Source organism: Thamnophis elegans, chromosome 1 (genome assembly GCF_009769535.1).
Source record: "Thamnophis elegans isolate rThaEle1 chromosome 1, rThaEle1.pri, whole genome shotgun sequence".
Taxonomy (NCBI): domain Eukaryota; kingdom Metazoa; phylum Chordata; class Lepidosauria; order Squamata; family Colubridae; genus Thamnophis; species Thamnophis elegans.
In genome coordinates, this window is record NC_045541.1 from 116,755,462 (window position 1) to 116,771,880 (window position 16,419).

At 36.3% G+C, this 16,419-nt stretch overlaps 1 protein-coding gene across 1 annotated transcript in view; it reads right to left on the reverse strand.

The window, feature by feature from the left end:
• Positions 1-14,787, reverse strand: part of LOC116505965 (cytosolic phospholipase A2 beta-like) — a 37,593-nt gene extending 22,806 nt beyond the window's left edge. The window contains exons 1-7 of the mRNA XM_032213479.1: positions 14,622-14,787; positions 7,627-7,699; positions 5,969-6,105; positions 3,830-3,961; positions 3,475-3,533; positions 1,330-1,372; positions 1,025-1,088 (exon numbers count right to left, since the gene is read on the reverse strand). Of these exons, the coding sequence (XP_032069370.1) occupies positions 1,025-1,088; positions 1,330-1,372; positions 3,475-3,533; positions 3,830-3,961; positions 5,969-6,105; positions 7,627-7,699; positions 14,622-14,642 (529 nt within the window). The 5' untranslated portion in view covers positions 14,643-14,787. The remainder of the gene's footprint in view (positions 1-1,024; positions 1,089-1,329; positions 1,373-3,474; positions 3,534-3,829; positions 3,962-5,968; positions 6,106-7,626; positions 7,700-14,621) is intronic.
• Positions 14,788-16,419: the final 1,632 nt, after the last annotated feature.

Here is a 16,419-nt window from a genome sequence, read left to right on the forward strand (position 1 = left end):
TTGTCTTGAATGACTTCTTTGCTTTCCTTTTCAACACAGTTGAGAAAGTAGCTTATTTTCACAGTTCAAAATTGCGTCACTTAACCATTTCAATATAATTGCAAATGGCAAGTTCTAATGCAAAACAGAGGTGGGGAGAATTCCTGAAAAAGAATCCATAATATTTTTCCAAGAATTCACAAGCATTGGGAGGATTTTAAACTATTTTGATCCTTTGCATATGACCCAGATTTGTTAATAGTTACAGAAATGCCATTTTGCATCATAAATTCATAAAGCTGTCAGGTTTGAAGACCCCTAGTTTTTTTTCTAAAGGGTTATGGGTGCAAGGATCTTGTAACTTGACAGCTTTAAGACTTGCATGCTTCAATGCCAGAGTTTCTGAATAGCTACTTGAACCGACCTAAGTACTAATTCATAATTTCATATCCAGTCACATGGGTGGCAAGCCACTCCCATCCGGTCACATGGGTGGCAAGCCACTCCCACAAATGAGGCCACATCCACAGAGTAGGTTCGAACAATTTTTGAAACCCACCACTGGAAACCAGGGACCATGCATTCTAGCCCCACCTTAGCCACAAGCCAGTTGGGTGACCTTGGGCCAGTTCCTCTTTTTCAGCCTTAAGACACAGGCAATGGCAGGCCACTTGAAAACTGCAAGGGTCATACTGATTAAAGCTCTCCTCTCTCTCTCTCTCTCTCTCTCTCTCTCTCTCTCTCTCTCTCTCTCTTTCTCTCTCTCTCTCTCTCTCTCTCCCCCCTCCCTCCCTCCCTCTCTCCCCCTCCCTCCCTCCCTCCCTCCCTCTCCCTCTCTCTCTCTCCCTCCTCTCTCTCTCTCTCTCTCTCTCTCTCTCTCTCTCTCTCTCTCTCTCTCTTTCTCTCTCTCTCTCTCTCTCTCTCCCCCTCCCTCCCTCCCTCTCTCCCCCTCCCTCCCTCCCTCCCTCCCTCTCCCTCTCTCTCTCTCTCTCTCTCTCTCTCTCTCTCACACACACACACACACACACACACACAGAGGACATACCTTTCAAAATCTTCTCATTATCTTCCTTGCTCACTTTTACATCCAGAGCGAAAAGTTCACGGGCCTGTGAAAACCAAAGATGCAACATTGTGTCTAGAACTTCTGGTCTATTTCTTTCCTTGCATTACATCATATCCCACAATGCAGTCCTTCCTAATGGAGAAAAACGAGGGCATATACCCATTTCTCTCAACCTGCATCTTGCAGACTTTCCAGCCCATGTGGTTAATAACACAGACCCAGCACCTCTAAGGAGCACCACATTAGAGAAAGCTTCAGGAAGACTCCAGAAAAAGAATCCTTACCACTAGGACACCATTAGAAATCAGTTGCTCAGGAGGAAGTTGCCTAAAAAGCAGACGGAAAAAAGAAAAATAAACAAACAAGTACAAGTAAGACCTCATCTAATTGAGATCAGCATATGTGGGCCTGATTGGAGTTAATTGTTGGGGTGATATATAATTTTATGTTATTTTATTCTATTTTACATATTTATGCATTAAATTATTGTATTTTATCCCATAATTATTGCATTTTATCCTATTCTTATTTTAATTTTTTATAGGATTTTATTGGTAATACATGTTTGAAACTTGTATTTTGATATAGCCTGTAGGCTACTCAATAAAGCTAAGCTAATGTAAGTAAGACCAACGTTGTCAGTGTTTGCTGTTTTAGAAATAAGTCTTTGTGAATGACTGACAAGGACAGGAAAGGCAATACAAACAGTTGCCGACACTCCTATTCTATAAATTGCCAGACAGACAGTCTGATAAATCTAGATGTTTGTGCATTGTGACACAGAGTAAACTTTTTTACTCAGTACATTTTTATCAGTTTATCCATGAACTGAATTTAAAGTTGCACCAATAAAACTTAATGAAGTGTGGAAAAACCAAATCCAAATTATAATAATAACAACTGTAGCATCACTTGAACACCATTCACATTGGCAAAGTCACCCTCAATCAATTGAAAATGGGAAGTACTGCTTGGAAAGCATATCTAATATCTCAATAACATCTGCTTATCCTAGATCTTTGGGAAGGACTTGATAGATTGATAAAAGTGCCAAATCCAACCTAAACATTTGACTGACTATGTAACCAACCATAATAATTTTTTTTCTTTTTATGACTCTGTAATCCCTTGTATTAGGGTGGAGTCAGGGTGACTGAATGGAGCTGAGCATTTACTGGTTGGATACCCTTCCTGATACCTATATAGAGTTCACAGCAAATATTTATTCTTTGTGCCCTAATAGAGAAACATTCATCACTGCCTAGAATTGAAATCTCAGCCTCCTGAGTGTGGGCCAAGAGTCTTTATCTCTAGACCACCACACTGCTCAATCATAATAAATAATAATCCAAAAATTAAAAAATCCCAGCAGTACTTCAGTACAGCACTGAATTAAAAATTAATTTGTCAGTTAAGCACCTTTTGTATTTTTCTTTCTTGTTGTAAATTTGCCATCAGTGCTTATAGAATCAAAAGGGCAGATTATACATTTAATAAATAAAGCAAGCTCTTTCCTCTTCCACCTACAAAAATAAAAGTATCTGGATTAGGGCTCATGCTTGGCCTAGAGAACCTCCTTGAGTAGAGATGGAGCCATTACAGGAAGTGTGGCTGTCACCATGAAAAGATCCAATTGCTTATAATTATTATGGAAGCAAAAAAAGAAAAAGGAAAAAATCTTTTGGTGACCAAATAGACTATAAACTGACCCATTTTATGCAGTAACTTCTAACATATGCAATCTATAAACAAAAATAAGAAATGTAGTTCCTTAAACTCAGACTAATGCAGAATTAGTGGGTAATAATCCTTGTCCAAATCAAACTGACATGCCAGGATCCGGGTTCTGACAATGCAGTACAGAAACTGGCTACTTCCATTGTTAAGGAAACAGATGCAACAATCAAAAAACGTTTGAGGAAGTTTTTGGGAGAAGAAACTCATTCTGAGGTAAAGTTGTAAGGGTGATTCTGTTCTAATTATAGAACGCCACATAGAAGAGCTAGTAGAACACCCAAATGATTGTTTTCACATAATATGAACTAAAATAGGGATGGAAAATTAGTGGTTCAACATCTGCAAGAACTCCAGCATGGTTTAGCATATTGTATAAATCAGGACAAAGTTACATCATGTATGTTTCATTTATTTGGCTACAGTATGCTATATGAACAGAGATCTGTCTTTCAGTCTGTTGTGTTACATAAACCCAGGCAATGTATCAGAATATATTTATATGGAATTCCATCATAGATCATTGCAGAATTCTATGGCTTACTAAACAAAATAGGGTAGGACAAGGTAAGGTAAGATAGAATAGGATACCCAAATACCCAGAAAACAAGCTTTATTATCTGCTGAATAATTCAAAGGAGGAATTTTCCAAGGACCAAACCTTAATGTTTCATATCAGCTTTCAAATCACTTACACATCTGACAGCTTGAATTCCACTTCTAGAAATTCATAACGATAAGGTTGTTCTTGTTTCTGGTAACAGAAAAACATTTATAAAATGCACAGTAACGAAGACAACATTAATATATGCAGTCCACCAAATGGGAGAAGAGAAGAGAATAGAGGAGAGCAGAGGGGAAGGGAAGGGAAATTGAGATGTTATGTGATTGGAACCATAATCCCCTTTATAAGGACACTCCTTTTCTGTGCTTTCTTTCCACAAAACCCATGAAACATACCATTTAATAAACTTGGGAAAAGAAAATCCATTAGGGTTAAGGAATAAATGTAACCTACATTATCTGCAAAATAGAGTATTTAGCCCTCACCTTTGGTTTTAAGGAGAATTTCTCAAGGACTGGATTTCCAGGCTGGAGTTTTGACAAATCAAAAAGAACAATCAATTGAATATCATGGTTGGTAACTGAATCAGCATCGCAAACTTCCAGCTGGATGATATTCTAGGAATAGAAGAAAAGAAATGGCAATTGCATGCTCCTTTTTACTGATGACAATGTAGGTATTTCTATTGTAATATTTTCTTCCAAATTGATGGAATTTGACCAGGAAAACTGATTATACTCAGAGTAAGAAATCTAATTAGTCAATCTCATAAACTCTGTACATTTTCTAATTTATTTACTTATATACAGTATCCATTTATTTACTGCTTTTATCTCCACACCACACACACACACACACACACACAATCTGAATATTATTTTGGATAATCAATGGAGAAAGCAGTTAAAAGTTCTATATATTCTCCACTATCATGTAAATCCAAGAGGCATATGAAGCTTCAGCAGGCAACAATTCTAGCTCTTTAAAATTTGTGGAAAAGAACTATTTTTCATAATATCTTCTTTGTGTCCATTTCTATTTTATGGGGAAGGTTTATTTTTTAAGAGATTCTCATTTCTCTCCACAACTCTTGATACCATCTGTTATGGCAAATCCCTGTCTGCAGATGAGTGATAATTACCTTTTTTTCCTATTCGGAAACTTTGCTCTCAAAATAAAAGGCTGCCATTTTTACCCCAAGCCTTTGGGAAAGTACAAGATCCTATCTCCATAATATTGCTCCAGTTTATGGTGTCTCAATTTATTGCTCAAAATTATGGACCCTTCAGATAAAGGAGATAGAGAAGGAAGAACAGGAGCCAGATTAATAATTATGGTCATTTGGCAATTCCAGGAAGATAGTACTGAGGGATTAGCAAACCTTCTTCCACTCTGCTTGAATAGCCAGCCCTGAATTCTCATCTCAACCCAAAATCATGGTCTCTACCAGAGATGGGTTGCTAATTTTTTACTACCAGTTTGGGCGCGCTCCCAAGCGAGCTCGCACACAACATTTCTGTGCATGCACAGAAGCATCCGGGTGGGTGGTCAGAGCCTCTCGCCGCTGCTACTACCGGTTTGGCCAAACCAGGCCAAACCAGTAGCAACCCACCTCTGGTCTCTACCCTATGACAATAGCAATGCTTTTGTATCAAGAACCAAGGGAGCCAAGAGAGTTATGTTCAGTTCTTTGAAAGAGCACCTTGAACATCATGTTCCACTAACAAATAAAAGTTTATTTTTATTATTCCCAAGCATTTCAGTTACTGCAATCAACACCAATCAAGTCTAGCTATACTTACTCAGACTTAGGGAAATTGTGAAAATTGTGACTTTTGCCTAGAGCTCATGACATCTTGATGTATTGTTAATACTGAATGTTTTGTCTTGATCTTAAATTGGAACCTCTCCCCACTCTTTAAGTCATCTATTTAGTCATGTCCCTGATTCTCTGTAGGGCCAAATTAATAATGATATCCAGCCCTCTCTAACCCTATCCCAGTTTAGATGAGAATCCCCAAGACCAAGGCATAGAGCTAGCATTAAGATGTTGAAAATGATGCTTATGTGCTGTAAATAATTCCTCCAATGCTAGTGTAAATATACAGCCCAATTTACAGGTAAAGTGGTAAATTCACCTAAAAACCTAACCATACGTTTTTTTTCTGGGATATCATATTAGGAAAAAAATCCCCATGAAAAAAACTGTCTATTAAGTAAGTTCCCAGAAATTATTAGCACTCTTTTCTTTCACAACAGATGTCACTGGCATTTTAAAACCCTCACATTAAATATGTGTAATGGAATATGTTTCACTACTGGCAACCTCAGGATATTCGTTTCCAATCTTGGCAATGGATTAGTGGTAATCTCTGAACAAAGAGCATTAGCTATCTGATCTCTGCTGCGCCTACACACAAAACTTCTGATAAATACTTTCAGGCATACAAGCATCTCCAAATGATAGAAAACAAGTTTCAATAGTTTCTTTTCCTTTTCAAAGTATCAAATCATGACTTTACAGTCTCCTTTAGGAAAGTCGGTTCTGCAACAGCATTTTATGGATTTGTTTATCCTGTAAGCTTGTCAAATAGTATGAATGCTTTGCAACCACATTATACTACCTTGATTTTGGTTTGGATCCTGAAATAAAATGTTTCATTCCAGACGGGGTTGTAAGAATTCCGGACAGCCTGGGTTTTGAATATCTCCTGTGATGCTGTCGGCAGGTGCAAAGTCACGTAGCAATGAGATGTGGAAACTACAGCAGGAAAAAGAAGAAATTGGTGGGGGTTTTTTCTCAAATAATCAGCACATCTTAATAAACAAAAGAAATATAATGGCTAAATTCCTATGGCTAAATTCCTTAAGAGTACCACCTACTTCTAAATATATCTACATTCTATTTGTTATATATTAATCTATACATTAGTAGCCATTAAACAGTAATTAAATTAGTCCTTAACAGTAATGTCATTAGTCTTTAAACAGTAATTTAAAACTTTGAGAGGGACTTTGGAGTCCTAGTGGATGATCACTTAAATATGAGTCAGCAGTGTGCTGCAGCAGCCAAAAAAGCTAATACAATCCTTAGTTGTATAAACAGAGGCATAGAATCAAAATCACGTAAAGTATTAGTACCACTTTATAAAGTCTTTGTAAAATCACACTTGGAGTACTGCATCCAGTTTTGGTCACCACTTTAACAAAAAAAATTATGAGACTTTGGAAAAAGTGTGAAGATGATTAAAGGCCTGGAGACTAAAACATATGAAGAACAGTTATGGGATTTGGGTTTGGCTAGTATAGAGAAAAGAATGACTAGTTGGGGGGGGGGGGTCATGATAGCAGTATTCCAGTATTTGAGAGGCTGCCACAAAGAAAAGGGAGTCAAGCTATTCTCCAAAGCACCTGAGGGTAGAACAAGAAGCAATGGATGAAAACTAATCAAGGAGAGAAGCAACCTGGAATCAAGGAGAAACTTCCTAACAGTGAGGACAATTAACCAATGGAACAGCTTGCCTCCAGAAGTTGTGAGTGTTTCATCACTGAAGGTTTTTAAGAAGAGACTGGACAGTCATTTATCTGGTATATGGTCTCCTGCTTCAGCAGGGGGCTGGATTAGAAGACCTCCAAAGTCCCTTCCAGCTGTATTCTGATTTTGAAATACATACTACCAAGAATCAAAGTGATTGTGGCAGACTAAAAATGCAATAAATAAACAAATTAAGTGATTTAAAGATTTTTCAGCAATTTAGATTCTGAGAAACTCTTATTAAGTTTTTTGGAAACAATTTTGTGAGGTGGAAATGAGATTCAACTTAATGAGATAAAACATCAAAAAAGAGTAGGACCAGTGCAAATTGGGTAGAAGACTGATTCTCTTCATAGAAAAAGTGTAATAAGAAAGCATGTCCTGGTTTGGGTTCCGGAAGACACTATTTGAAGATTCACTGCAGGAAATGGAAATTGAAAACCAAAAACTCATAGACGTGCTTTGGGGTTGGAGACAGAGTGGTGTGTTAATAGGCCATTGAAACCTAGAGACTAGTTGTAGAGAATCAGTGGGGAAAAACAGGAATAAAAGCAAGAGATGCTGTTGAAAAAAATTATATTCCATATAAGCTGTAAACAATCAAATTTATTATATTTTGTTTTGCCCTAAATCACAAAATAATCTCTAAAATTCTGAACTCGGTTTTTCTAAATGTATGTTTCTGTGAGATCAACGCAATTAAGTAATTCAACTATATTTTTCAACCATAACATGCCAGGAACTTACATGGCGTATAAGAACTGATGATACTGGCTTTCAGAATCTTGACTGACAGCAGGGATAATGGAAATAGATGGTTCTGCAATGGAAAAAAAGCCAACAATGAGGACCTGAGTCAGTCCCTAGCATCTAGCATGTGCATCCATGTTTTTCATTTGGGGCAATATGCTGACTCTGTAAACCACTTAGGAAGGGGTGTAAAGCACTGCTATTTATGATATTATGTTATGTTATGTTATGTTATGTTATGTTATGTTATGTTATGTTATGTTATGTTATGTTATGTTATGTTATGTTATGTTATGTTATGTTATGTTATGCCATGCCATGCCATGCCATGCCATGCCATGCCATGCCATGCCATGTCATATATTATTACATCATATTAGATTATATTATTATCATATTATATCATATTATATTATTATCATGTCATGTCATGTCATGTCATGTCATATCATCATATCATATCATATTATTATCATATCATATTATATTATATTAGTATCATATTATATTAGTATCATATTATATCATATCATATTATATTATTATTATATCTATCATATCATATCGTCATGTCATGTCATGTCATATATCATACCATACCATACCATACCATACCATATCATATCATATCATATCATATCATATTATTATCATATTATATCATATCACATTATCATATCATATCATATTATTATCATATTATATCATATTATTACCATATTATATTATATTATCATATTATATCATATCATATTATATCATATTATATTATTATCATATCATATCATATCATATCATATCATATCATATCATATTATATTATATTATATTATATCCGCTTATGATATTTCCCTGCAATGCACAGCTATAAAAGATCCTTAGATGCTGCTTTGGAGTTCGGGTGCAGTGCAGAAGGGAAGGGCCATCCTGGTTTAGTATCCCTAAAACTCATGAAATGCATACTTTCCTTGTTCTTTTAATTTTCAGATGTTTTCTAGTTTACTTCCTGATCATCACCATACTGCAGACTATGGTTGCTATATTGAATATTCATATTTTATTATCTTCAGTAGTTAAATTATTATACTTTCCAAATTCAGCTTACTTTCCTTATGAGAAGTCCTTGCAAACAAACATGAAAAGGGCCATGATTATACAATAATCTCTGTGTTACGACCCATCTCTTAGATTTGTTGATGAACATTATGCGATGCTTAATTCCTATATGTTTTTATTTTTATGTTATGTAATTTATGTGTTCATGTGAAAGGGCTTTATATTAAGCTCTGTAAAAGTGGCAAGCTCAGGAAACATGCAGCACTGGGATTTCTGGAAAAATCTATATTGCTGATAGAATAATTGTTAGAATTTTGAAATCTAACCATGGTAATTAATTTTTCTGCAGAGTTACTTTGAGTATTGCAGAGATTAACATCAAGATTAATATTAGACAAACAATCAAAAAGTAAACGATAATCAAGGAACTACCAACCCAGAAAACAAGCTAACAGTAAACAACAGCCTAATCAGGAAATCACCAAGAACACCAATACTGACAGGGCAACTCACTAATATATAAAAATAAGAGCACATACCACCCCCTTCTAGTACTGATGATGTTACCTAGTTTAGTAATGAAATGTCTGCAAGAAAAACCACCAAGCTCAGAGAGCACCAAGGACACAACAGTTCAATTCTGAGTTACAAATATTCTATCTATTACTTTCCATTCTTGTTGATGAGTTCCTTGTCATGCGTATTTTCATGTGTACCATTTTCTGTGTATATACACACACACAATGAAATTGTATATATACCATTAAAGTATCAAAATGCACATAAAAGGAGATACAATAAAAGCTTCTCTTTTAAAAATGGTTTCTTAATGCTGTACTTCTATCTAAGGATGTCTTCATCCAGTTATAACTTTTGCCTTATAAGTCAAAGTGTGTTGTATTCAAAACCTTACAGAATTTTTATTCTTTTTTTTTTTATTATTATTTTTTTTTTTAAGAGAACTTTTTTATTTTTCTTTAAAAAAAAAAAACAAACACAAATATGTCATCATTTGTCAATCATTAAGACATTGAAATACAATTTTTTTTGTTGTGTGTACCCCTCCCTCCCTCCACCCCCCCATCCCCCCTCCTCCTTCCCCCCCCGACTTCCCAGAACCCGTACACGGTATGGATTTTTAACTAACACAGTCTAAAATCTATTGAGAAAAAAGAAATTAAGAAATTAATGACATTCTACATTGAACTTAGCTTCTTCTTACTGAACTAACTTTTAACAGTTTAAATCATTTCTGATCTTAAGCATAGGCTAACTGGAATTTCTTAGTCCCGTATTTATTTTGTATATAGTCAATCCATTTTTTCCAGTCTCGTTTATATCTCTCATTTGAATGATCTTTGAGATATGCCGATATTTTAGCCATTTCAGCTAAGTTTGTTACTTTCAATGTCCATTCTTGGATTGTAGGCAAGTCTTCCTTCTTCCAATATTGCGCTACCAACAGTCTTGCTGCAGTTATCAGGTGCAGAATCAAATTGGTCTCTACCACTGTAAAATCACTACATATACCTAGTAAAAATAACTGAGGAATAAACTTTATCCTTTTTTTAAAAACATTTTGCATGACCCACCATATTTTTATCCAAAATGCCTTAACCTTTTGGCAGGTCCACCATATATGATAATATGTAGCATCGAGAGAACCACACCTCCAACATTTAGGCTGTACATTCGGAAACATAGAAGCCAACTTTTTAGGATCTAAATGCCATCTATAAAACATCTTGTAAAAATTTTCTCTCAGATTTTGAGCTTGTGTAAATTTCACATTTCTTACCCAAATTCTTTCCCATGTATCCAACATTATTGGTTCCTCAATATTTTGAGCCCATTTTATCATACAATCTTTAACTAATTCTGTTTCCGAATCCATCTGTATTAATACATTATATATCCTCTTTATATGCATTAAGCTTTGATCTCTTATTTGTTTAAACAGATTATCCTCAACTTGAATAAAGCCAATTTTTTGATCTATTTTCCACCTAGCCTGTAATTGCCCATACTGGAACCATGTTTGAACTACCTTCTCTTCTTTTAATACCTCTAAAGATTTTAATTGTAATACCCCCCTTTCCGAGGTAAGAAGCTGTCTGTAAGTAAATCTATCCTGTTTTTGTGCTGTATTCATATTTTCAATTGCATGTCTAGGAATTGCCCACATGGGTATCTTGTCATTTAATTTATATTGGTATTTCTTCCAAACCCGCAATAAAGCATTTCTCAAAATATGACTTTTAAAGTTCTTATCCAATTTTTTGTTGAATAACAGGTAAGCATGCCAACCAAATACCAGATCGTGTCCCTCAATGTTCAATATTCTATCATTGGTTAAATGAATCCAATCACTAATTACAGATAATGCCACTGCATCATAATATAGTTTTAAATTAGGTAGTTTCAATCCTCCTCTCTCACGTACATCTTGCATTATTTTCATCTTTACCCTCGGCTTCTTTCCTGCCCACACAAATTTGTTGATACCCTTCTGCCATTCTAAAAGGTTCGCATCTTTTTTAAGTATAGGTAACATTTGGAAAAGAAATAAAAATTTTGGTAAAATGTTCATTTTCACTGCCGCTATCCTGCCCAGCAAAGATAAGTGCAATTTCTCCCATTTTTTCATCTCTGTCTGTATGCTATGCCAAAGTGGTTCATAATTATGCTTATATAATTTCCCATTTGAAGTTAAAATGTTAACTCCAAGATATTTGACTTTTTTAACTACCTCACATCCTAGCATCACTCCTAATTCTTCCTTTTGTTTAATATTCATATTTATAGCTAATATTTTGGTTTTTCCTAAGTTTATTTTAAAGCCAGACACTTGACCATATTGATTAATCGTATTCATTAAAACCATACTGGATTCCTGCGGTTGTTCCAATATTATGACCAAATCATCCGCAAAAGCGCGGACTCTATATTCTTGCTGCCTAATCTTGATCCCTTTTAAACCATCCAAGCCCCGTATTTTATTCAACAATACTTCCAAAGTTATAATAAACAATAATGGGGACAAAGGACAACCCTGTCTTGTACCTTTTCCAATTTGAAAAGAGTCTGTTAAACTTCCATTGACTATGATTTTTATTTTATTTTATGAATTTTTATTCTTTTCTTTCCAAGCTTCCTGCTTGTCTCTGTCCTTTATGCTTTCTTTCATGATGCTTTAAAAAAGAAAGTCATACTTTGTGCTTGCATATAAGGATTCCCATGTTTAGCATTTTGTAATACAGCCATTTTATTATCTTTCATCATTTTTATTATAGTAGAAATAAATGAGAAGTTATAGACATTGAGATCATAAAACAAGAAGTGCCGCATTTACCCTGCACATAGAAATTCCAGCACTTGTTATGCATTCAATTAAAGCCTAAAAATATAGTTGCTCCATCTTTTAATGTACACACCATTAATTATTTCCCTTCAAAGCTGCCTATAGAATTGTAGTTCCAGTTCCTGTTATATAATCGACTGGTTTCAAACAACATGAAATTATACAACTAGCCAGACAAGTTCATTTTTTACCAGCCAAAGCTGCCTTATTTTTAGCATCAAAATTATAGACCTTTTAATTGATCAGCAGTTTCTTAGCAAATTTGGTAGCCTAGGTGAACCTGTAATCATCTCACAGTCAGAGAAATATACTTGTACACCCATCTGCACCCAACTTCCAGAGTCTTGGTTCTTGGTCTGTGCCCTAAGGCCTTCTTCCTCCCTTCCGACTTTTCATAGATTTACTCAAACCCTGACATCACCTTCTTTGACTGCGGCACAGAAATCTGCATCTTCCCAAGAAATACAACACGTGGGTGAGGGAGAGTCAAAGTAGCATTTCCAGATCTGGTTTCATCAACTTGCTGTATGAAATTGCTGAATTGCACCTTCTTTACATATATAATTGCAGTTATATAATTAATTAAACATTGTTTCAAAGGAGCTTTACAGTAGCAAAGGTGCACAGTTCACTTTTCATTCTGTCTTGTCTAAATATTAATACTTATTAATATTAATACCCTGCTAAGGAAAATAATTAAAGAATCTCCTACTGTTGCAGAGACATGTATCCATTAACTTCTTGTATTAACTTCTTGTATAATCCTTGTACTAATTTTCCTCAGTTCTCTGGCTAGTAGCCGGTCTTTTCTCCTCCCAAAAAACATCCATCCCAAAAACCCATTCAAGATAAATTAGCTCATCTCTTTGTAGATGTTTCATTACTGATTAGGAATATTATGTTACCTGGTCAGGTAATGAAACATCTCAAAGGAAGCAACCAAGCTCAAAGGACATCACAGACTCCATACAGCAGATTTCCAGATATCCTGACTCTCCTAAGGAGTCCCTGTCTTATCAATATAAAAGCAACAGTGACTGGAGAACATTGTGTTTTAAAAAAAACATTAGTCTAATTAGTACATTTAGTTAATTGCATATAAAGCATGCAATACACAGAGTCAAATGGATATAAAAATGTATATTGGGAAATCATATATCCAGGATCTATAGAACTATGGTACTTGAAAGACTGGAAACTGTGGATTTTTTTGCTGAAAAGAAAAGAAGCCCGATTATGATTATGTTTAGGACTAAAAGGGGTTAAAGAAGAAGAGGAAGGAGTGAGAGACTGCAACTACTGGATAGAAAGAGGGACAGAAGTCATAATTAGCATGTTCTTCCTCTTTTTACTTCTTTTCTTTATTTAAATTCTCTTATTTTTTTCTTTTTTATGGTTTTATTTTATTAAAAAAAACTCTTAAGAAAAAATAAAGAAAAAGAGAAAGTCAAGTTGATTGGTGAACTGAATAAAGGGAACTAAGTTTTTCTTTGCATGCAGAAAGGTGTGCCCCTTCATCCTTAAATGACAAACTTTGAAATGCAGCAAGCACCAACTTCCTTTGATGCTTCCTTGATGGTTTTGAATGATGCAGGCAGCCACCAAGAAATCAACAGTACAATCTCACAAAACGTTAGCTACAGCTTATAATTTGTTTTTTTAAAATAATACCTAATTCGTTCCAACATTTCATTGGTGATGGTTTCAAAGACTTCTAGATTTCTTTTAAACAACAACCACAACAAAAAACAAACAAGCAAACAAGCAGGACTAATAATCAGTATGAAACCAAAGCTACGGAAGCAAGATTAATGAATTAATGTGCTGAAATCCAAATGAACAGCCAGATTTTCTCCCCAAACCTGCTACTTAAGAGTGAGATTTTGAAAGGCAATTCGCATTCTCCCAGCTACTGGTTGCTGTTCTTGTTACTTTTTTACCAGCACATGTGGCAATTTTTGACACCTTCTTGAATCACTTTTCTGTTCCTATCCTTTTAAAATAATACATCAACAACAAGGAGTTGATTGACATTCTTAAGAAGTTTGCTTTGTCCATAAAATTAATTTTTAGCCATTCCTTTCATTGCTCAACCAATTTTATAATGTTCAAACCCACCCAGTAATCAATTAGTATCTTCTTCTTCCTGTAGAGCAGTGGCTCCTAACCTTATTTTGGCCATGCCCCACCTAAGCATCTTTAAAATCCTGACAACCCTCGCCCCCTCCTGTGACATATAATTCTTACTTTACTCAAAAAGGGAACTCCACTCACGTGGAGGAAGCCTAAAAGGCCATTAACTTGGTTTAAACAAAGTTCAAATTGCCCCTATTAAAAATCAAATTGCCCCCTATGGGGCATGGGCCCCACGTTGGGAGCCACTGCTGTAGAGAGAGAACACAACCGTTTATCAAAAAAACCAGAAACTATTCAAAATTTGAAATAGGGCCAACATTTTATCATTTCAGAAAATTCAGATTGTCTGAACGTTTAGAGGGAATGTACCCAGTTGTTAAGATTTCTCAGCAGAGCTTCCTCAAAAAAATAGAGAAAGCAATAGCATTCTCTTCCTTACCTTCTCTTCTGTGGTCTCCATTCTTGTCAAATCGTCTTTTCATAAACTCTAGAAACAGTTGAGCAGTTAGTTGGCAGACAGACAACGCTCAAATCTGTTGTTGCTCTTCCCTGGCACATCCCAAAAGACAAGAATCATATATGCATGTTGCTGACTCCGCCCAACGTGATTTCTGGATAAGAAAACAAGAAAGGACTGTGCGTTTTTTCTAGCCCAAGAAATAACTGCAGAGTCAAACTTTACCACCATAATCCTAGATGAAGTAACCAATCATTATCTGTCCTGAATCCTAAAGCAATGCATTCATTGCAGTACAAACAGTTCCTGATTTTTCTCTCCTTCTCTCCTTATTACACACACAAACAGTAGCTATTTTCTTCTTATAATTACCCATTTTTCAGGTATGATGTGGTAGACCCAGGGTCCCCAACCCCTAGGTCATAGCCCCCTGCCAGGCCATGGCCTATTCACAACCGGGCCACCTGAGTGGCAGGCTGGCGCGCGCACATATGACTCAGCTTGACTTGCACAAGTTGTGCTGCTGTGCCTGCTAATCATGCAAGTCAAGCTCCATGTGCATGTGCACGACGGCCTGCCACTCATATGATTGCTTCCCCTCTCCCCCCCCCCTTTTCAGGCTACCAAGCTACAAAGGCGGAGACTGCTAGAGTAGACCAGAGCCTGGAACTGTTAATAATATCATGATCTACGGTGAGGAAAGTAACAAGTCTCCAGGACAGAATGAAATTATAAACTGGCAATAAACAGGTGATACATAGAGAGTAAAAACGTGATCACCAGATGATGGGAGAAACAAGTTGGTTGGTTGGTTGGTTGGTTGGTTGGTTGGTTGGTTGGTTGGTTATGTGTCGTCAAGCCAGTGTTGCCTCTTAACAACCCTATACAAACAGATAAACTTTCTCCTAGATGATACGTCCCAGGCCAGTCCTTTGGGTTTTCTAATGTACACCTATCACCATTATAATGAACTCCATCCCTCATGTTGCTGGTCATTGTCTTGAGTTACAAAACGGTCGCTAAAAGTAGTGTAGATAGGAGGCATGAATATAGTCATTCTCCATACTGCTTCAATACGGTTACATCTCTTCCTGGGATCTTGGGTTGAGGGTAGCTGCATTATCCTAGGAATCAGCCTCTAGCAGCCGCCACAAAAGTAAGAAGATCTGGCCGGGTGCGCAGGCGGCCTGCATACTTGCAGGATTATGCATGAGCCAGGCTGGCGGAAAGGAGTGTTATATCCATCCCCCGAGGATGTGGCCACGCACGCTCCAGCCAAGTGGGAGTGGCGCTGGCCAGCACGGGACATTAGGCGGCCATTGATTGGCTGCCCCGCTTGACAGCATGGATATAAATAGCTATAAAGCAGGGAACTGTTGTTTTGCCTTGGTTCTGAAGTTGTTCAGTTGCTAATAAATGGTTGGTTTAAACCGCTGCCTCGCCTCAGTCATTACCCCCTCTGAGTATTTAATAATTACATTGTTGAATTTAAATATTTCTCTATACCTACCTTATTGTCTGAAACTGTCCTAACACAATAAAATAGATTTGATGTGGGGTTTAAAATAGCAATGTGGCACTACCACATCCAATGTGGCCTAAACCATCTAGCACACAAATTGATGTGCCTCATAACAAGATGTTCTTGAAATTATTAATAATACTATTTCACTTGTTGAAATTAGGGCAAAACAACGTTTACAATTTGTTCCTTGTGTCCCTTCCGGTTTTTCTTTTCTGCCTGAGAGAACATTTTTGTTCAAACCATCACACTTTTCCT